This window comes from Suncus etruscus, chromosome 16, assembly GCF_024139225.1.
Source record: "Suncus etruscus isolate mSunEtr1 chromosome 16, mSunEtr1.pri.cur, whole genome shotgun sequence".
NCBI lineage: Eukaryota > Metazoa > Chordata > Mammalia > Eulipotyphla > Soricidae > Suncus > Suncus etruscus.
Genome location: NC_064863.1, coordinates 86,832,425 through 86,854,182, shown reverse-complemented (window position 1 = coordinate 86,854,182; position 21,758 = coordinate 86,832,425). Strand labels below are relative to the sequence as shown.

Here is a 21,758-nt window from a genome sequence, read left to right as displayed (position 1 = left end):
GGAGAGGCTCCCACGGCCTGGGGAGCTTTCGGGGGTGCCCCTCCCGCCAGGGCACAGCGCAGGTGGGGCTCGTGGGATGGAGGGGTGGGCCCTCGGGGCGGCCCTGCCCCTTCCCGCCCCTCTCTGTAACCCGACCCGGCTGTGGGGGTGGGGTACCAGTGCCACATCACATGCTGCCCACCATGTCAGCGCTGCTACTGCTGGGCGTCCTCCTGACCACCGCGGGTAAGGGGGACCCCAGGAGCGAGCAGCCCAGTGCCCCGGGACCCGCACTCGCTGAGGCCCCGTGCAGAATTCTGCCAGGGAGGGCAAGAAGGGGCAGTGATGAGCGCTGGGCACAGGGCCCCAGAGATCTGCCCTGCCCTGCCCCAGCGGTCGCTCATTCCTCCCCTCTGTGTTATGGGGGGTCTTTCCCCCAAAATGAAACCTGAGAAATGGGGAAAGGACTGGGATGGGGCTGACAGTTAACTTGTGTGGGGGCTGTGCCTCAGTTTCCCTATCTACTGATAGGCTGTGTGTGCAAGTGAGAGAGTGCTGTGAGTGTGTGGTGTGTGCCTGTGTGTCTCTGTCAGTGTGTGTGCCATGCATGAGTGTATATGTGTGTGAGTGGGAGAGTGTGACCGTGTGATGTGCATATGTTGGGGGGATATGCGAAGTGTGTGTGTGTGTGTGTGGTGATTGCAACTCTCGCGTGTATATGTTGTGTGTGTGTGTGTGTGTGCGTGACTATATGTGTGCTACTAACGATCTCAATGGACCCTGGACCTGCAAGAGGATGAATGACCCCCAGGCCTGTTTGTTCAGTAGACAGGCACAGGGGTCTCAGTGCGGCCCCTGACACCCCATGAGTACGCAAAATCCTGGGCTTATCAGGGATCATGACCCTTCCTCCAGGAAGCTCTCTTGGACTCGCCCTCTTCCCAGAAGCAGTGTCGTGGGCTCTCCTCTATCACCGCACACTAGGGCCCCCACCTGCTCTCCCTACGCCCCACTCTCCCAATTTCTATTTCAGAGCCTGTATCCCCGGCCAAGGTCTCCTGCATGGGGCTGATGCTGGGCTAGAGCCAGACTGAGGGTCCCTTGCACCTGGGGGTGTGGGCCTGGGGTCGCAGCGGGCAGTCAGGTCCCAACCCCTGTGCTCCTTCTCCTGCAGGTGGATGCCATGGGCTGTCGGCTGTGCAGAACGGTGCGTCCCCACCCTGCCCTCCCATCCTGTCCAGCACCCCAACACCAGGGCTGAACCCCAGTACTATGAGGCCAATTAATTCACAGCTGCCCCCAGAGCCTCCAGGAACCAGGGTTCCAGGGTGCCCCCCCCCAGCCCCACCTCTCATAGCTGGGCTGGCCCATCCTTGTATCATCAGACTGTAACCAAGAAGGAACCCAGACACGGGTTACATGTTGGGGTGCTGTGGGACTCCAGACTCTTAGTGGCAGACTCTAGTTGTCTGACTAGGCAGTGGTTCTGTTTAGGGTTGTGCCTGTGCCCGAAGGGTGGTCTGGTCTGAGGGTGAGTCTGCCCAGACCCCTGCCAGCTGTGGGGTCCTCGGAGGCTGAGGGTCGAGGCTGGCCAGGTGGTCGGGCTGACCGGCGCCCTCTGCAGCCTCCTGCAAGGCCCTACAGCTGGCGGTCTGCGCCGATGTGCCCTACCGGCTGACGGCCTTCCCCACACCACTGGGCCACCGCTCTGAGGCAGCAGCCGAGGCCAGTCCTGAGGGTGTCCTGCTGGGCGTCCTGCACCACCTCCTGGAAGGCCAGTGTAACCCCGACCTGCGCCTGCTGGGCTGCGCTGTGCTGGCACCACGCTGTGAGGCCGGGCGACTGGTCAAGCCCTGCCGCAGCCGCTGCCACCTCCTCCGCACCGCCTGCCAGGCTGCCTTCGAAGCCATCCACATGGCTTGGCCCTACTTCCTCAATTGCACCCATTTCTTTGCCCCTGATGATGATGCCAACGGCTGCTTCGACCCCCTGGAGGAGCTGCGAGGTGAGCGGAGCCTAGCGAGGTGGGGCACCCCTGCAGAAGTGGAGGCTCAGGGGCTGGAGCCAGAGCACAGGGATAGGGTGTATGCCTGACACCTGCTGATATGGCTTCAATCCCCTGCATCCCATATGGTCCTCTCAACTCCCCAGGAGTGATTTCTGAGTAACTCCTGAGCACGGTTGGGTGTGGCCCCAAAACAAAATGAAGTGGGTACTGAGACTGGTCCCCTAATGGCATTCTGGATCGCTTGTGGGACCTGGGAGATGACACAAAGGCTAGGGGGGGGCTCCTGAATGGGACCCCAGGGCTCAAAAAGGGCCGAGTGAGTCACTGGGATGCATCCTGGGCTCCTCGTGAGGCTACAAGATATGTGGGGGCTGGGGCACTAAGCCCAGCAGTCCTGGAGGACATGGGGCAAGCACACCCCTGAAAACCATCTGTTCATGTCTCCCCAGCCTGGTCCCAAGGAGAAGATTCCAGTGCCTGTATCGGTCAGAGCTGCAGTGGCCTGGCTCAGGGGAAGGGGAGTGCTCAGTAAAGGGCTGGGGTGTAGTAGGGCTTAGGGCTGGGTCTGGGGGCTCGGGGCTAGGTTAGGGGGACTCGGGGTCTGGGGAACTCAGAGCTGGGGACTGAGGTCTCAGGACAGGACTGGAGTCTGAGGGTTCATTCAGTCAGTCAGGGCTAGTGTCTGGGGAGCTCAGGGGGGCTCTGACCCAGGGGCCCAGGCTAACTGACCTTGGTGTGTTGAGGAAACTGAAGGCAGCAGTACTGCAGGGACAGGACACCCAGCCATAAAGTTCTGAAAGGACCCAGACACTTCCTAGGCCCTTCTGCCACTCAGCTGAGCTAGCAATTGTGTCATCCACACCCTCCACACTCAAATCGCAGCTTTCCGCTCTTCTCTGCCCCCTCAAAATCCATTTCAGGAGCTTCAAAACCACAGGGCAGGAGAGTGCTTGGGGGTGAATATTGCTCTTTCCAGCCTGTGTTCTGCTGCTAGGGGCCCACCTGGAGGAACAGGCTTGAAGCAGGATGCTGTAAAGAGTAATAAAAGAGACAAATAATAAGCCTGGGGTTTGAGGGCACAGCCAGGTGATCTGAGAGCCTGACTGCAGTACTTGTTGTTCACCCTCAGCAACCAGCAGAACAATATTCTTTGATCAAATGCTGAACTCTCTTCCTCTTCCTCAATCTGGGCTAGAAGCATCAGAGAAACTAGTTTACTGGGATAAACATCTTTGTGATGGACTTTCTCTGAGGGAGATTTCCCAGGAGAGAAGGGGGAAAGAGAGGGGAGAAAGGGGCTACAGGACCCCTGCCAGGCAGCATTCTGGGCTGAAAGTTCCCATAAACTACTCCACACCTGTCCTTCCTCTTCACCCATCTAGTCCCCAGCATGATGAGTTCTGGTGTAGGGCTGAAAAGGGTGAGGGCCCTCCTGGTGCTCATGACTGATGACTGGATGGGAAAAGTCCTTGCAAGTTCTTCCAAGTTTGAGGAAAAGGCCCTTCCCTTCCTCCTTTTTCCAGCCCTTGCACACCCAAACACCAGCAGTGGTATGGGTTGGATCTAATTGGCTGCAAGGAAGTGGAACTGTTCCCAGGGTGACACTTTAGAAATAAGTGGGATCACCATGCGGCGCAAATTTGGGGGATCTTGGTGGGGTGGGGCCAGAGTGTAGCTCCCTGCAATGACCTCAGGCCAACTCCGGGCTTCTGGAGTGGTGGGCAGAAGCTTATGCCCTCTGGAAGGACCTTGGGACGACTCCAGGGGACTCTGCAGAGTGGTAGAGCAGGCGTTCATGCCCCTGCCACGGACAGAGCCAAGGACAGCCCTGTGCTGACCCTAGACCTGGCCTTGCAGGCGGCCTGGAGAAAGAGGAGCCGCAGCCCTCTGGCCCGCCGCCCACCTTCCTGCTCTTCAAGCACCACAGCTACGCAAACATGGTGAGAGTGCTCCGGCGCACAGCCGCGCGCTGCGCCCGCGTGGCCCGCATCTACAGCATCGGGCGCAGCTTTCAGGGCAAGGAGCTGCTGGTCATCGAGTTTTCCAGCCAGCCTGGCCGCCATGAGCTGAGTAAGCGTTGGGGCGTGCAGGAAGGGGCAGGTGCCGGAGGTCTGGAACTGCACTTTGGGGACCCAGGCAGGGGCTCTGGGGAGCGCACGCGCTCCCACAGGCATTCCTTGGGCACCTGGGCAGATGTTTTAGGATCAACGTTGGAAGACAGAGAGCCCGCAGGAGCTTTTTCCATGGGCCCTTTCCTGGGTCACCCCTGTCTGTCCATGTCCACTGCCACCAGGCTCAGAACGGGACAAGCTGGACCAAAGATCCGGCTGGGGGAACTCTGGTGCAGTGTAGATCTTGGGTCCCCACACAGCTGGGGTGGAGACTCCACTTTGCCAGAGGAATTATGTCAGGCTAAGAGAGGAAAGTGACTGGACTGAGGTCACAAAGCAACTTTTACTTTACTTAGCTTCCAGTGAACTCACTTATAGACCACACACACACACACACACACACACACACACACACACACATTTATAGGCCACACACACACACCCATCATCCACCCACTCACCCACCCATCCACCACCACACACCCATCCAAAAATTACCACCTATCTATTTCTCCTCCCTCCCTCTACCCTTCATCCATCCTCTATTCATCAATCTTTCCATCTACCCACTCAGATGCATTTACCTGCCCACCCTAGCTTTCATCCTACTTTCTGTCCGTCCACTCATCCATTTTTCTGTCAGTTACCACTCATTTACTACTCAACCATCCTTCCCATCTTTGTATTCAACTGCACATCCATTATTCCTTTCTTTCATTCATCTACTCACTGACCCCCATAACCAGCCTTCGCTCAGCCTCCTCTCCATCCTTCTGATTATCTGTGCATTTATCCACCGGAGTGGATACCCGCAAACAGCGGGTGGAGAGCTTGCCTAGCAGGTGACTAACCTGGGTTCGACCCTCCACATCTCTGATGGTCCCCTGAGCCTGCCAGGGACAGGGGCAATCTCTGAGCACAGAGCCAGGAAGAACCCCTGAGTGCCACCAGGTGTGGCCCAAACATAAGCAATGAAATAAAACTTCGCAAGGCTGCAGAACCACAGAGATACTTGGACCAAAATGCCTATGTCCCACTCCCCAAACCATGTTGGCTGCCCTGGCAGAGGAGCCCCTCGGGTTTCTGGGAGTCCCAGCACTTTCTGATGCACCCCAACTCTGTTGCCCCCTAGTGGAGCCCGAGGTGAAGCTCATCGGCAACATCCATGGCAATGAGGTGGTGGGCAGGGAGCTGCTCATCTACCTGGCCCAATTCCTGTGCTCTGAGTATCTGCTGGGCAATGCCCGCGTGCAGCGCCTCCTCAACTCCACCCGCATCCACCTGCTACCGTCCATGAACCCTGACGGCTACGAGGTGGCGGCTGCCGAAGTGAGCTGGACCCCTACTCGCTGCCCTGTCCACTCACCCACCAGTGGACAGGGACTGCTCTGTCCACTCCCGGGGCATCAGCTCTGCTTGGAAGTTGATCCCCAAGTTGCACAGAGTTGGAGCCCCTAGGTCTAGCCCTCCGTGTGTGGCACCAGGCCGAGGCGCTGACCCGATCCCACTGTGGCCCCCAGGGCGCCGGTCATAACGGCTGGATCAGTGGACGGCAGAATGCGCAGAACCTGGACCTGAATCGCAACTTCCCGGACCTCACGTCTGAGTACTACCGGCTGGTGGGGGCCCGTGGAGCCCGCGCCGACCACATCACCATTCCCCAGCACTACTGGGGGGGGAAAGTAGGTGGCACGGAATCGGCGCCCAGACCCTCAGTTTCCCCCGGAGGCGCATGTCAGGAACATGCCAAGCGGGTGGGCAGACACGCCTGTGGCAAACTCCAGCTGCTTTGGTGTCGTGTGAGAGCATCTAGCCCACTACTCCGGAGGGGCTGCCTGGAGGAGGTGGCATCCCCACAGGGCAAGTCCAGGCGTGTGTGAGTAGGTGCCCTATAAAACCGCAGGTGGCCCCCGAGACGAAGGCCATCATGAAGTGGATGCAGACCACCCCATTCGTGCTGTCAGCCAGCCTGCATGGGGGCGACCTGGTGGTGTCCTACCCCTTCGACTTCTCACAACACCCAGCAGAGGAGAAGATGTTTTCTCCCACCCCAGATGAGAAGGTGAGAGCAAGACTGTCCCCACCTGAGAGTCCCGGAGAGGCCAGCAGGGGGCAGCGCTGCTCCACGCAGCAGCTGGTCCTTCCTGCTCTCTGTGGCTGTGACACGTACCTGCCTGAACCCTGGGTGCCCCTCAGCGCCCGCTGGCAGCCCCGCTGCAACCCTCTGGACAAGCTCAGGGCAGTAGGGTGGTGAAGACCAGCCCAACAATCCTGCTCTGCTTCAGGCACCCACTTGTCCCCCAGATCCTCTGCTCTAGCAGGATCCCCAGCCCATAAAGAGCTCCTGAGCCCTGGCTGGTGAAGGCGAGGGAGGCAGATCCTGGGATAGGCTAGGCGGCAACTCAGGGCCAAGTGCTCAGAGCCCACAATGCCCCCGGTCTCCCAACAGGGCCCAACTGCCTGCCAGTCCCAGAGCTCTGCTTGGGCTCACCTGGCGGTGGGAAGTCAGGGCTTTGAGCTTCACCCCAACTCCTTCCTTTCCCTCCTCCACCTCCTTCCTCCCCCTCTGCTCTCCTTTCCCTCTTCCTCGCCTCCCCCCTTTCCAGATGTTCCAACTGCTGTCCAGGGCCTACGCCGAAGCCCACCCCATGATGACCGACAGGTCTGAGAACCGGTGGGGGGCAACTTCCTGAAGCTCGGGGGTGTCATCAACGGAGCTGACTGGTACAGCTTCCCGGGCGGTGAGGCCAGCACTGCCCCTGAGCTGGGTTCCGAGCGCCCAGGGTGGGCTGCTGGGAGACGCCGCGCCCCATGCATAGAGTGGCACATGACTGGTGGGACCATATGGGGCTGTGCATTGTGTGTGGTATGTGCAGGGACAATAGTAGTCACAGGTGTGCCAACAGTGGTTTGCCATGTACAGCAAAATGCCACATGGACATGCCTGTGGAGTTACACATGTGTGCGGACATGACGAGAACCATGTTTAATACTAACATTGTCGTCACACATGTGCCAGCATGAAGAATGTCACAGGCATTCATGATCAGTGGTGTCCCACGTGTACATGAGGGCATGAGGGCTGTCACAGTACAGATATGATCAATGTTACATGGTGCAGTCCTAATGACTGTCAAGCACATGCATATGTGAGCACTGTACGTGTTCAGGCATGACTGATGTCGAGTATGCAGATGTGATGAGTGCTGTATATGCAGTCACAGTGTCACACATAGCAATCATGGTGTATGCTGTATGCAGACAGATTGTGTCACATGTGTGCAGGCATGATGTAAATCCTGTAAGTATAAGGCATTGTGTTGCCGCGTGTGAAGTCCTGATGAGCGCTTCCATAGTGACGGTCACACATGTACAGGTATGACGTTGCCACACTTGCTGTCGTGGTGCAGGCCATATCTGCAAGCACGATGGGTGTCACGCAATGGGTGTCACAGAGGAATGTCACATGTGCAGGTGTGATGTGTGAAATAAATTCCCATGTGCAGACATGGTGTGTGTCGCATGACTGTGTGTGTCATGCATGTGCGGGTGTGATGGAGATTCTCTGTGGTCATGGTGCATAGCACATGTATCACTGTGTGCTAGCATGACAGACACCATATGTGCATAGGCATGTCCGACTTCAACTACCTGCACAGCAACTGCTTCGAGGTGACTGTGGAGCTGGGGTGTGTGAAGTTCCCACCTGAGGGGGCTGTACCCACTGTGGCGCCACAACAAGGAGGCGCTACTGCATTTCCTGGAGTCTGTGAGTTGGGGTCTCCCTCAGGCCAAGCCCTAAAAAGCCACTGTGGACTAGGGAACAGAGGCAGGCCCAGTGGGATCTGGGAGGACTTGCTGGAGGAGGACTTAAGAAGTCAGAGCAATCCCAAAGGATGGTCCCCCTGGAAAGGGTGGTGCCCTGGTGTCTGGGTAAATGTAGAGACTGTGCTCTGGGGTCTCCAGACTGTGCCGGGACCCCATTTCTGGTCACGACCAGAAAGCTGCAGAAAGGAGCTGCAGGTCAGGGTCACTCCTCTCTCTCCTCCTCGCCCGTGGACCTGGCTGGCAGTGGGGTGGAGTGGGCCCATCCCTGGGCCAGCCAGAGGCCATCACTTCATTTCGTTTATAGCGTCTGTTGCCTAGGATCCTGAGGAGCCTTGAGTGAGCTGGGAAGACTCTGCCTGGATGGTCTGTCTGAAGTCTCTGACAGAGATTTAATACAGGCAGTGATAAGGAAACTATTGGCTCTGTTGCCTGCTCTGTAGTCTGGTCCTGGGCAGGAGGAGGTGGAGGGACAGAAGGTGTCCAGGAGGGACAGGGAGGGGTGCCAGGGCAGGCCCACCCCTTCCTGCTAGTATGAGCATGTGAGGGCTGTGGGATTCTGGAGCAGAACGTGAGGTTCTGAATGTGGTGTTCTGGATTTCTGGGGGAGCCCTGCATGTGGCTGCAGTGTGGCCATTAGGTGGTCACTCCAGCCTGCCTGTTCCTTCTGGCTCCACAGCACCCCTGCAACACAGGGAGGTGGGGTGCTGGGACTGATTACCCTCAGCTCAGCCTGGGGTCCGGTGGGCTCGGGGGCGCTGGTCCATGCTTCCCATGACCCCCAGGTGCACCGTGGCATCAAGGGTGTGGTGATGGACAAGTTCGGCCGGCCAGTCCCCAACGCCCGCATACTGGTGAAGGGCATCCGCCATGGTATCACTACAGGTGGGCACTTTGCCCAGCGCTGGGCTTCCCTCCCTGCAGTTGTGGTCCCAGGGCACAGACCCTCAGGACTGGTGAGAGAGGTGGAGAGAGAGCGCTGCAGAATAAACTCACTGGGGCCCCAGGTTAGTGCCCCGTCCCACACAGCCCTCGAGGGCCCACAGCTGAGAAGCATGTTCCTCTTAGGACTAGGTTGGAGCACTTTAGGGGGCAGAGAGGACGATCTGTGTGCCAGGAGGGATAGACAGAAAGTCAGTGCAGGCGTCAGGGCAGGAGGTTCTGAGAGGGGCTTTGAGGGGTGAATAGAAAGTTGGTCTTGGGAGACTCTTGGGGTCTTGTCCTGCAGGCCACACCCCATCTGCGCCTCACTGTGCTCTTTGCCCACAGCCTCGACGGTGGATATTGGCGGCTGCTGCCCCGGCTCCACCTGGTTATTGCACAAGCACCTGGCTACTCCAAGGTCATCAAGAAGGTCACCATCCCTGCACGCATGAAGCGGGCTGGCCGTTGGGACTTTATTCTGCAGCCATCAGGGGCAGGGCCAACAAGGCTCCCTCAAAGTCAGAAAGAAGAGGGCCAGGGCACAGAGACCCTCTCCCAGGCACAGCCATAGACCCTCTGAAGGAGGAGGATGGGCACAGCCATGGTGGTGGTCCTACTTCGCATCGCTGAGCCGGCACCAGCCACGCTGGCTGCTCAATACTAACTACAGCACGGGGTAGTATTCTGCACCCAGTAGAATGGCCACCCACACCATATCCACAAAGCTGCTGACATCCCATTAAAGTGTTTGATTTCAAGGTGCGATGGCAGGGCTCTATGTGGGAATGGAAGTCCTGGCCTTGTACCCCCAACCCAGGGTGCATAGCCCACTCTGGGAGCTCAGGCCCTGCAGCAAAGGGCCCCCCTCCTAGTATACAGAAGATACTATCAGCAGGAACCCAACATGCCCAGGATCCCTCAGGCAGTAGTGGGTTGGGGCCTCTTAGGTCTTTAAAGATATGAAGGCAGTAGGTGAAGGAGAAAGTTTGGGGTTTTGTTATGGAGACCAAGAACTGCATCTCTTGTTCTCAGCTAAAGACTTGAAGCAGCCTACCCAGGGCCACAGTGCAGTAAGAGGTACCTGTGCTCCCCAGCCTCTCCCAGACTTTTAGATACTTCCAGGCCAAGAGGAAAGGATAGGGGCCCAGCTGTTTAAGGGATCCCTGCCCGAAGCTCACTGAGGTAGGACCCACAGACAGAAGGGCTGGAAAGGGACTGGGGAGTCTGTGCACCCTCTCATGTCCCAGCACATGAGAACAGGGAGCTTGTCCTGGCATGCAGGTGGGAGTAGGAGGCAGAGTAGGAGGACAGAGACTCCGCTGAAAGAAAGGGTGGCCCACAGGCCAGAGCAGTAGCAGAGCAGAGAGAGCCTTTGCCTTGCATGCAGTCGACCTGGTTTGATCCTCGGCATTCATATAGTCCCCAAGCCTGCCAGAAGTGATTCCTACGTGCAGAGTGTGGAGTAACCCCTGAGCACCATCAAGTCTGACCCCCAAAACAAAAGCAGACCACAAAAGTGTATTCAACTCCCTGTCAACATGGAGGCTTCTGGAATAATGCATCTACACAGGCTCTGGAGGGAGTGAGGAGGGAAGAGAGGCCTGAGGGATGAGAACAGTACGAGACCAGTTAACAGGGAGTCCCTGTTACCCCATTACTCTACCTCCAATGACAGAAAAGGTGCCACCTTGAGTCACAGGGCCAGGCTGGACCAGCCCCGAAGCATGGTTGGGGGAAAGCAATCCCCATGTAATAGACATCTACACGGCAGCCCACACCTTGGATCAGAATTCTCTCAGGGACTTCAGAGAGAGGCGAGATGATCAATGACATTTGAGAGAAACCCAACGGGACCAGCATAGGCAGGCAAGAGAAAATTGGACATACTAGACAGTGGACTCGGAGTTTTCTCTTGTAATGGAAAGCAAATGAGATCCCAGTTGGAATTCAGAGGCCATGAGGAGGTCTGGTACTCTCAATACACTTAGCCCTGGGCAGGAAGGGATGAAAGAGCAGCTCCAAAGGGACTGGCCAAGCCCCAGGTCAGGGCCAGGAGTCCACACAGGGCTAATATGTGCCAGGCTGAAAATTCGACCAGGTGGCTCCAGATCCCCCCAATACCTCAGCGTGTGAGCCTTGTAAAATATGGGCCAGAAAGCAAAGCCCCAAAAGGGGAACATGGTAGAAAAACAGTAATGCAGTCAAAGCAGAGCTGGCACTTTTTAAAAAACAGGCCCATTTCTCATAAATTTGATGAGAAGAAGAGGGTGAAAGAGACAAGTATGGACTTGGGCGAGAGCTTAAAACCATATTTAGAGAAAAATAATTTTCATCAACTCTATGGCACAGAATTGAAGAGAATAAGAGGTGAGTTCCTGGAAAAACAAAATCAGATCTATAAAATTGACCTAAGTATTGATGGGGCAGCCGCGGGAGGCCAGGAGGACCTTGAGCATGTGGTCAGCCCTGAGCAGGGCCAGGCTGCTGGGCTTCTTGCAGCAGTGAGAAAGTTCTGGAGCTGGATAGGGACAATGTTCGTGAGGATCTGCAGGTGAATCCACCCCTCGGGCATCTCCGCACCCAGGGTGAAGTGGCTCCTCACATCTCAGGTGCCCTGCTTCTTTAGGGTTCCAGGGATGAACACCCTGGAACAACCTGGAACACTCTGATGAACCCAGGGCTCAGTGCCAGGCACGCCATATCCAATCATGCTCCCCTTTGGCCTGCCAGCTCAGCTCCTTGAGCTCTTCAAGCTCCCAGGCCAGGAAGGAAGGAAGGAAGGAGGGAGGAGGGAGGGAGGGAGGGAGGAGGGAGGGAGGGAGGAGGAAGGAGGGAGGGAGGGGAAGGAAGGAAGAAGGAAGGAAGGAAGGAAGGAAGGAAGGAAGGAAGGAAGGAAGGGAAGGAAGGAAGGAAGGAAGGAAGGAAGGAAGGAAGGAAGGAAGAGGAAGGAAGGAAGGAAGGAAGGAAGGAAGGAAGGAAGGAGGAAGGAAGGAAGGAAGGAAGGAGGAAGGAAGGAAGGAAGGAAGGAGAGAGGAAGGAAGGAAGGAAGAAGGGAAGGAAGGAAGGAAGGAAGGAAGGAAGGAGGAAGGAAGGTAAGGGAGGAGGGAAGGAAGGGAGGGAGTGGAGGGAGGAAGGGAAGGAGGAAAGAAGGAAGGAAGGGAGGGAGGGAGAGGGAGGGTGGGAGGGAGGGAAGGAAGTAGGGAGGGAGGGAGGGAGGGAAGGGAGGGAAGGAAGGAAGGAAGGAAAGAAGGAAGGAAGGAAGGTAGGAAGGAAGGAAGGATGGAAGGAAGAAGGAAGGAAGGAAGAAGGAAGGAAGGAAGGAAGGAAAGGAAGGAAGGAAGGGAGGAGGGAGGGAGGGAGGGAGGGAGGAAGGAAGGAAGGAAGGAAAGAAGGAAGGAAGGGAGGGTAGGGGAGGGAGGGAGGAGGGAGGGAAGGAAGTAGGGAGGGAGGGAGGGAGGGCATGAGGGAGGGAGGGAGGGAAGGAAGTAGGGAGGGAGGGAGGGAGGGAGGGGACGGGAAGAGAATAGGAGCCACTGATGCATTACTCTAGGTCCAGCTAAAAGGTCAGTTCATCGGTGGAGGGTCCCCTTTTCCCAGGAGGGACAGAATAAGTGGTTCTTGGCTCAAGTCCAGGCACAGAGAGAGTAATTACACCCTTTCTGTTCCTGGAGAAGCAGATGGTGAGCATAAGCGCAGGGAGTGGGGGTTCAGAGGACTCGCAAAGGAACCATAGAATAAGGGCAACTGCCAGTCTGGCTCCTCCCAGTTTATGATTTGTGGAACTTTCTGGAAAGTTCTGAAAGGTCTTTTAAGTTTTTTTATGCCCTGGGGTTGGGGAGAGCCTCTGGAGAGAGACTGCTGGATCTAGAAGCTTGGGGGGACTGGAGGGGTGTTTCATTCTCCAGTCACCTGTGGCTGTATTGCTCCAACCCTCCCCACAGCATAGAGGTTAGAGCCAGGAGGGTGTTGCCCCAGCAGGGGGCAGGAGGCATCAGAGAGATAAACCCTCTGATGGCTTCAGGCCTATCATGTGCCATCTTTCATTTTTACATCCAATCGAATCTGCCTGAGTCTGGCCCTCTTCCAGTGCCCCATTACTGCTTTCATCATTATAATATACTATCAATGACTCAAATGTAATTGATTAGTCCCGGGAACCCTATTTTGCACCTCGTACGGCCTAGCACACTTTTCCCAGGAGCATGTAACCACAGCGCTGGTGGCCAGGCCCCGGCACTGAGCTTGAGCAGCGACTTAGATTTATGAACCTTATGACCGTATGAGCCTCCTTCCCCTCGCGCAGGCCAAAAGCAGCCCAGCCAGAGTGACCCTGCGGCCCAGGGCTCTGTGCATCTGGATTTGGGCTGCACAGGTTCATTCTCGGCCCAGCTCTATCCTGCAATTCAATCACAAGGCTTGAACCAGATTCAGCCAGTCTGAGCATCCGCTGCAGACTGTCTGGTGGCCTGGGTGTGTGCCCTGTGTATGCTAACTCCCCATCCCTTGGCCCCCTGGTCCCACATATGCAAGAGGCTGCTGAGGAGATCAGCTATCTGCTCTGCTGTCAGGAGAGGAGGTGCTTGGAACCAGATCCCCTTCCCAAACTGACTGGCTACCAATGGACTGCTTTCCTGGGAGGGCATGGAAGGGGGCTCAGGAAATGAAATCAGGGCCCAGGAAAGGTACATTACCCAAATGAGGGTCTCGTGAGTCTCACCCCCTCTCTCCCTTACACAAACTATCCATGTTGATCTCCCAGAGCAGCACTGACTCTGACAGAGGACTGGGGGAGGGGGTCATCCGCGCAAGCTCCAGGCCTGCATGTGCCTTCTGCAAACAGCACACTCATAACCATGACCTGGGGGGCGGGTACTTAGCCAGAGAAGATGTGTGATCAGCATCCATGTGAGGGTGGCTAGGCCTTGCTGTGGAGGTCGGTGGCCAAGGACAGTTCCTGTGCTGCCTGGCTGTGCTAGGGGAGCAAGGCACTGGGCTGATGAAGGGATGAGGGGAACTGGACAAGGGAGGGTACTGTGAGGCACCAGAAGGGGAGGGGTTCAGTCTCACCTTCCCAGGGGGGTACAGCCTGTTTACACTCATTTGCACCCTGGCTCCCCCCACCCTTGGCAAGGGAATCTGAGAAGCAGGTGAATGCTCTGGCTGGCACAGTGCTATCAGAGGGTGCACTTCAGTGGGGGGTGCTGCGAGTTTACAGAGCATCAGGCCAGGTATCAGAAAGTTGGGGCAGAAAGGCCCCCCCTTGTTTCTGTTCTGGGCCATACCTGGTGCTCAGGGCTGACTCCTGGCTTCATGCACAGAAATCACTCCTGAGGGTTTCGAGGAACTCTCAATCGAACTCAGCTTGACTGCATATAAGGCAAACAGCCTCTCCTCAGCCCTCTCGCGCCAGCCCCAGGTGTGTCCAGTGTCCTCAGCAGGCTCCTAGCCCAGCAGCTTATGTATGGTTTGTTTGTTTTATGATTGTGTCCATCAGTGGAGACAAGGATTTGTGCCCAGGGGCAGCTGTTTCAGGAGGGGCTGGGCCACTGTGTTTGAGGAGGAGCTGATTTACAGTTACTAATGGGAGGCTGGGAAGACTCTCTCTCTGCCTCTCTGTCTTTGTCTCTCTGTCTCTCTCGGTCTCTCTGTCTTTCTGTCTCTTTTTACCCTCCACTCCTTCTCAGCAAGGCTTCTGGGAAGCTTCTTGTTGGGCCATTAAGTCTCACCTGCTGGGCCCCCTCACGGCCACCAGTGCCTGCACTCTGCTCAAGCTCTACCCCTCCATAATCTAAGTGCCAGCCCTGACGCTACCCAGCCCAAGTGTCAACTGGGTCCTTGTCGCTGCAAGGTCAAACCGGGCAGCAACCAACATGTGACATGAGAGCCAGAGGTGTGTACCATGAGCGCCTCATCGAGGGAGGGAATGGGGTACAATGTGCTTCCTGGGTTTAAGGTCCAGAGCCATCCAATGTCTGCTGCCCCATGCCCAACTATGCCTGTGCTGGGGCAAACACTGAAATGGGGTCGCAGCCCAGCACCTCGGTCCCTTGGGGTGGGGATAACATGAAGACTCCGAGTCTCTCATCCTCTGTGCTGCACATCCATGGGAGGGTCGACCATGCAGCAGCTTCACCAACAGCACCCACCCAGGAGCCAGGACAAAAAGCGTGTCACTTGATGTCCCCACCATTCCCTTCCCCTCACCCTCCCCCATGACGTGGCAAGTGAGTGGCAGCATGGCTCCAACACCAGGGGAACTGGGTTCAGGGTCCCTAGGGATGAGAGAGGCCCTGAAACTAATGAGGAGGATAAACAGAACCCCCCCCACCAGGAACCTCTGGCCCACTAGGTCGGAGGTGATTATAGGTGTGAGCAGAGCAATGACATGTCAGAATCTGATGGCAAAGGGCACAAGTGGGGCTGCTGCCTCTGACTCAAGAGCTGCCCTGTCTCTCGGCTCCTGCCTGAGCACATCTACATCTGTGCTCCTCACCACCACCAGTGCCCAGGAAAGAAAAGAGTGGACCAGGGCCCTGTTGTTTTAATATAAAAATATAAAGTCTTAGTGTTGAGGTGAGGCCTTTCTCGGCACAGCACCTTTTCCCCTTCCACCGGTGGGTCTGGACGAAGGGTAGTAACATTGAAATAATTTCACAGGCAGTCAGTCTTAGGAGTCAGGCAGCTTTATTTCAAGGCCCTAACCATCATGTGCATTTCCTCACATGGCTTCTAGCTAAGCCTTTTCCAAGCAGTTTCTCCTAAGCTGCTCCTCCTCTGGCTCTCTTTCAGCTGCTCCCAAGCTTCCTTGCTGCTTTATTTCTCTGCCTCTCTTCCTCAGACAGCATCTTATATCTTTATTCCAAACGCAGACCCTTCCCAGGTGTGGGTGAATCTGACCATACAGGTGATATTAACATAGAGAGCATTGGGAGAGGGGTAACCTCACAAGGCCTGGCCCAGGACAGGACAGACACTTGCTGCTTTTAGGGTCCTGGGGCCATGATATTCCCACATTCCTGGGTTGTTCCCCTTCCCAGAGTCTGGTCTGGAGAGCACAGGCTGCGGAGTCTCCTGGTCCCACAGCAGGGGCTCTGGGCTGCCTTGAGCGGGGCTTGGATGCAGGTTTGTAGGCTCAAGGGGGTTCCAAGCCTGGGGCACCAAGATGCAGAGAAGCTGGGGGTATGTGTGGGCTGTGATGGATCAGCTGAAGTTCTGGACTAGTACCTGACACACAGGATTCTCATGAGCTGCCATGGGTGTTGCAGGATTCTCAGGACAGCACATGGAAGCACACATGATTCTCCCTAGGATGTGATTGAGGGTCCCAGGATGTCCAGCACCCATAAATCTCCTGCAGGATTTGGCACATAGGATCTTCTCATTAGACCCTGGATATGAGGTTCAGGTGGCCGAGCTGAGATTGAGGAGTCCTGGCAGAACTTGGGGCCCTCAAACCTCCAGTGGAGAAACTGAGAACCTGGATGAGAGGCAGGGAGGCTTCCTGATCCCTGCAGGAGGATGCCGAGCAAAACCTCATCGAACTTAATCCCATCAAGGTTTACCTGCCAGGTACGACGGTCCCAGCCCACCAAGGCAGTCCCATCTCCTGCCTGGTCCCTTTTAAAAGCCTCTACAATCTTCGTTTTTGGTTTTCCTGATTCCTGCAGGAGACTGCCGAGCAAGACCTCAAATCCCATCAAGGTTCACTCGCCAGGGAACAGATGAGTAGAAAGGAGCACGACAGCTCTGCTCCACTTCTTTACGTGGCCATGTGTATCTCCTAACCCATGGGACCCCCACCATGTAACATCATTACAGAAAAAACTCCCAGAGATAATGACTGCATTGCAACCAAATACAGAAATTCCAGAAGAGTACCAGCTAAAAAAGATCCAAAGAAAAGCACCCCAAGACACATTCTAGTCACAATGACAAATCCCACAGATCGGGTAGAATACTGAAAGCAGCAAGATCAAAAAGGGAAATTGCATTCAAAGAAGCATCCTTAAGAGTTACAGCAGACCTGTCACAAGAAAACCCTCAAAACCAGAAGGCAGTAGTGCAATTATTAGTGACAAAACTCTAATATTTAAAATATACTCCCCATCAAAAAATGGGGAGAAGAAATGAATAGACAAATTCTCAAAGAAGAATACAAATGGCCAAAAGACACATGAAAAAATGTTCCGCATCACTAATTATCAGGGAGATGCAAATGAAAACAACAGTGAGGGTACCATCTCATGCCACAGAGATTGGCACAGATCACAAAGAACAAGAACAATCAGTGTCTGGCCAGGGATGTGGGAGAGAAAGGAACTCTCATTCACTGCTGGTGGGAATGCTGTCTATCCCAGCCCTTATGGAGATCCCTCAAAAAACTGGAAATTGAACTTCCATATGATCCAGCTAGGATATACCCTAGGAAACACAAAAATGCAATACTCAAAAACCCCTTCCCACACCTATATTCATTGCAGCACTATTTACAATAGCCAGACTCCGGAAAACAAACCAAGATTGCTCTTACAACAGATGAATAGCTAAAGTAACTGTTTACATATATGCAATGGGATATTATTCAGCCATCAGACGAGATGAAGTCATGAAATTTTCCTTATACATAACATTGAATCTATTATGCTGAGTGACAATAAGTCAGAGGGAGGGTGAGGACACACACACACACACCACACACACCACACACACCACACACACACCAGTCTCACTGATCTATGGATTTTAAGAAAAATAAAAGACATTATTGTAATAATGCCCAGAGATGAGGGCCAGAAGGACTGTCTCACAATATGACACTCACCTCAAGGAGGGGTGAGAACACTAACAACAATCATGAAAATGTTAATGAGCGAGAGACGTAGAATGCCTGCCTCGAATACAGGCAGAGGGTATGGGTGGAGGAAGATGGGGTGCATTGGTGGTGCATATGTTGCACTGGTGAAGGAGGGTGCTCTTTTTGTGACTAAAACCCAACTACAACCATGTTTATATTCACGGTGTTTAAGATATAAAAAAGAAAAAAAGAAAGCAAGTGTGACTCCACCCTGGGTTACCTGTAACTACCTGCAAGACCCGACCATTTCTGGGAGGTGTCTTGGGCAGATATTACGTGTATCATTACCTGCAAGGCCCTCCAGGAATGGGAGGAGTCTTGTGGAGCTTACAAAGGTGTGGCCTCAGGATCACAGGGGGGAGTTTGCATTTATCTGGATTAAGGAATTTGCCAGCATGGAGGTCAGAGGAAAGATGGATGAAAGAAGTTAAGGCGCAGGGCATGTGCTTAAATGGTTATGATATAGGCCACACTCGTGGGCCAGAGCCAATAATGATGTTATCTCTCTGGAAGCCTGCCTGTGAGTGAGTTCTATACCCGCCGCTTTCCTGGACCCAGATACCCGCCGGCTGAAGGGGGTTGTAGAGCCACGTGGCCTGGGAGGGCAGAGAAAGGTCCCTCCATGTGTCCACCACCATCCAAGCCCATCCGAAGGCTGTAATTCTACAAGCAAGGAGGCTGTTGTGCACTCTCGAGGGCTTCTGCTCTTGCCTGGCACCTGTCAAGAGTCCAGATAAGGTGGGAGGTGCTGCCAGCATTGCAGGAGGTGAGTACTCCTCAGTCAACACAGGCCTTCCAGGATGACGCGAATCCCCACCCCACCACTATTGTCGCCTGAGGCTGCTAATGAGGAACCTTGACCCAGAGTATGGGTGCTCGAGTTTTCAGGCAAGTTTCTGCTAAGCAGAGCAGAAAGGAGCCCCCCACTCCCCGGCTCTCCGCTGGTCTGAGTGGCATCGTTCTTTGTGCTCCAAGCCCCACGTAGCATTCAGGCGGCCTACCTTGGGATCGGCTTGCAGCGTTAGAGCAGGGAGCCTAAGGGAACCCCAGACTATACCTGGTGCTCACAGCCTGAAGGGAGGTGCCCCTCCCTGTTCTCTGGGCCAAATGTCCTGTATCTCTCATTCTGATTCAGTGATGCATGAACTGTCCTCTGGTCTCCAGGAACCAGGATGATCTCTCGTTGTTCTGGATGATTCTGCTGTTTCAGGGGTAGGGATGCCGCATACGGCTTCCTGTCTGTGTCTCCAGCTCTCTCCTTGTTCTAAGGGACTGGCTGGCTTGGAGGTGCTCTTGCCTCACCTGAAAACATCTTAGTGAGACACTGGGCCCAGGAGTGCAACATTGTCATGGCTGTGTTTCTCCAGGGAACGATATGTTCAGCCCTCGTATGGGGGGAGTGAGTATCCCACAGTGCAAGAGAGCTGTTTTTAGTGTCAGCATAACTGAGGATCACCCTCTCCCCTCAGGCCTCCCCAAACAAGAAGGTGGGGGCTGCATGGGATGAACCTCTGTCCCCCTCCATCCCCCAGACAAACAAAGCCACAGGGCTTCCTTTTCTCTTCCATTCCCTGGAGAATTCTCAAGTCCTGCAGGTGCCACCAAAGAACCCATGGTGAGTACAGAGGATGTAAAGATCTCAGCCATGGTCCTGCCAAGCCCCTGCTGACCCCTGGCACCCACATGGATCAACTCCTGAGCAGGAAACAAAACTATTAGATGGGGTCACAGAGACTGGAGAGATGGAGCAAAGAGCTGGAGCACATGGTCACATGAAGGAGCCCAGGGTACCACCCCTAGCACCTCAGGGACACCCCCAGAACCTCCAGCTGTGGCCCAAAGAAGGATAAAGCAGGAAGAAATAGGCAGGGACAGGTGAGTTCTCGGTCACCTTCTGCAGGGCAGGACTGATTCTATGCCCCACACCGTGAGAGGGGAGATTTCGCAATCCTGAGCAGGGCAGAGCAGAAGGGGGCTAGGCAGCACAGAGCTGACTGGGGTGTTGGGAGGGACCCCCAGTGAGCTTACAGGCATGCATAGGGTATTCCATCTTCGGGACATGCACAACCATGTGAAAGAGGCTGGTACCCCATATTCAGGCAGAGAGGGCAGGGAGCCAGGGGCATGCAGCCCAATCCTGTCTGTGCGGTGACACAACCATCACACCAGCTGCCAGTGGCCACAGAATTCCAGCCCGCTGGTGTGTCTCCCCTCAACTTTCTGTTTGAGAAGTTTGGAGGAGGACAAGCCCAGGAGTGAAGAAGTGGAGATGAGCCCAGGAATGGAGAAAGGGGGCAGGATGTGGGGCCCAGGAGGCAGGCAGGGCTTCCCTGTGCTGACCCACCACCTGGCTTGGTGCTTCCCTATGCTGACCCACCACCTGGCTTGGTGCTTCCTGACTATTGATTGGAGATACACTCTGTGCCCACAGCTCAGCTCTCAGGGAGATCTCACGCAGCTATGCAGAGACGGGCATGGGTGAGCCCCAGCACACTCTCGAGGACCTGGGCAGCCGTGTCCTTTCTCACTTGCCCGATGGCCCCAAAGGACAACAGGTGTGTCAGCTTCAAGGCAGTACTGAAGGCATCATTGTGGGGCCCAGAAAGATGCTGAGAAGGGACATCCCTTGGCCTGGGGTCTTCTGGGGTGTGTCCAACTTTGAAAGTTGGAGGAAAGATGGTCTGCGGGGGCAGCGTAGGCAGGGTACAGGGGCACAGGAAAGGCCTGACAGTTTGTCCCACAGGTGCCCCTTCACCTAGTCCCCATGTGTCACAGGCTTACCTCTTGAAAGAAGAAAAGCAAAAAGCAGTTGTCAGGAGCCCCCCTCCAGGCTACACCCCTAGGCCCCAGCCTGCCCAAGGAGCCCACTCACTCTGGGTCCCAGCATGGAAAAGGAAAGTAATTGACTTCGCAGAGATAAAGGCAGCCAGCCCCGCCTCCATTAGCACTGGGCCCAGATCAATAGCAGAGCACCGAGTCTAGACGCATCAATGTCAAACTATTTAACAAGAAGCAGTTAGTGCAGGAAAAACACTTAAATAGCAATTGAGGGGCCTGATGAGCTTTGGAGTAGCAAAGGAGAATTTATGGAGGATGAAAACAGTTTAACTAAGCCTGGAGCCCAGCCGTGGATCTGGCTGGAGAAAGCATTTTCCATGGGGCCCACGCAAGTCTGTTTTGTCCCAAGGTCCAGGATCCTTGGGCTCTGTCCTGCCTGCCACTATCGTCTCCTGAGACCTCGGCAGAGTCCCAAGCTCCAGCTTGCAGTCAGGGAACCTGAGAGATGATGAGGAATGAGGACTGACAGGGAACTGTTTAGAAATAGACATTTTGGAAAAGAGGAGTTTGGGGCACACCGCAGGAGCCTCCTGCACCCATGGTGTCCTCATGACTGGCAAGCCCGTGTCCTAAGTCCTCACCTCGGGGCTCCATGCACCAGTGGCTGGATCACCCCAAATAGCTTCCGCCTCACCTGGCTCAGCATGGAGCACCGTGTCCCGAGATCCCTGCTGCCCCCAGCTTCCCTCCCTTCTCCCCAGCAACAGCATTTTGCCTCCTGCCAAATCCCTGGAACCAACACAGCTCTGAGTCTCAGCTCTGCTCCCCACCACAATGCATGCTGCTTACCAGAAGGAACCGAAGAACGCAACGCGATGCCTGAAAGGGCCCATTTGCCTTTTGACAACCCCCCTTCACATTTTCTAGTGCCTCCAAGTCCTGCTGATGAGCTGAGAAGCCCTCGGCAGCTGTTTCTATTTGGGCATATTTTTTTTTAACTCATTAGTGTCAATAAGTAGCAAGGGAAGAAATTACTGCATGGTGGCACAAATCGTGTTTCAATTGCGGTGGCTGATCAATACCTGACTTTCTCGGGAGTGACTCCTGGTGGTTGGTGGGGGATCCTGTGCAGTGCTAGGACAGACCCCTGCAGTGCTAGCCCCAGGCCGAGATTGGATATAGTTTCATGAGAAAATAGCCTAGAACTGTTCACTCTGGACAAGAAATAGGTGCTGATAGAAGATAAAGTGATGCACATGGTACCTCTGCATTAACAATA

At 55.1% G+C, this 21,758-nt stretch overlaps 1 protein-coding gene across 1 annotated transcript; it reads left to right on the top strand.

The window, feature by feature from the left end:
* Positions 1-1,623: 1,623 nt before the first annotated feature.
* On the top strand, positions 1,624-20,988 carry CPZ (carboxypeptidase Z). The gene is given in 19 exon segments (XM_049789904.1): positions 1,624-1,984; positions 3,845-4,057; positions 5,231-5,427; positions 5,619-5,780; positions 6,002-6,160; positions 6,705-6,771; positions 6,774-6,839; positions 7,730-7,808; positions 7,810-7,867; positions 8,709-8,812; positions 9,193-9,393; positions 9,395-9,523; positions 11,081-11,398; positions 15,885-16,026; positions 16,515-16,620; positions 18,971-19,089; positions 19,171-19,316; positions 20,133-20,395; positions 20,744-20,988. Coding segments are annotated over 19 exon segments (2,865 nt in total). The 5' UTR covers positions 1,624-1,893.
* Positions 20,989-21,758: the final 770 nt, after the last annotated feature.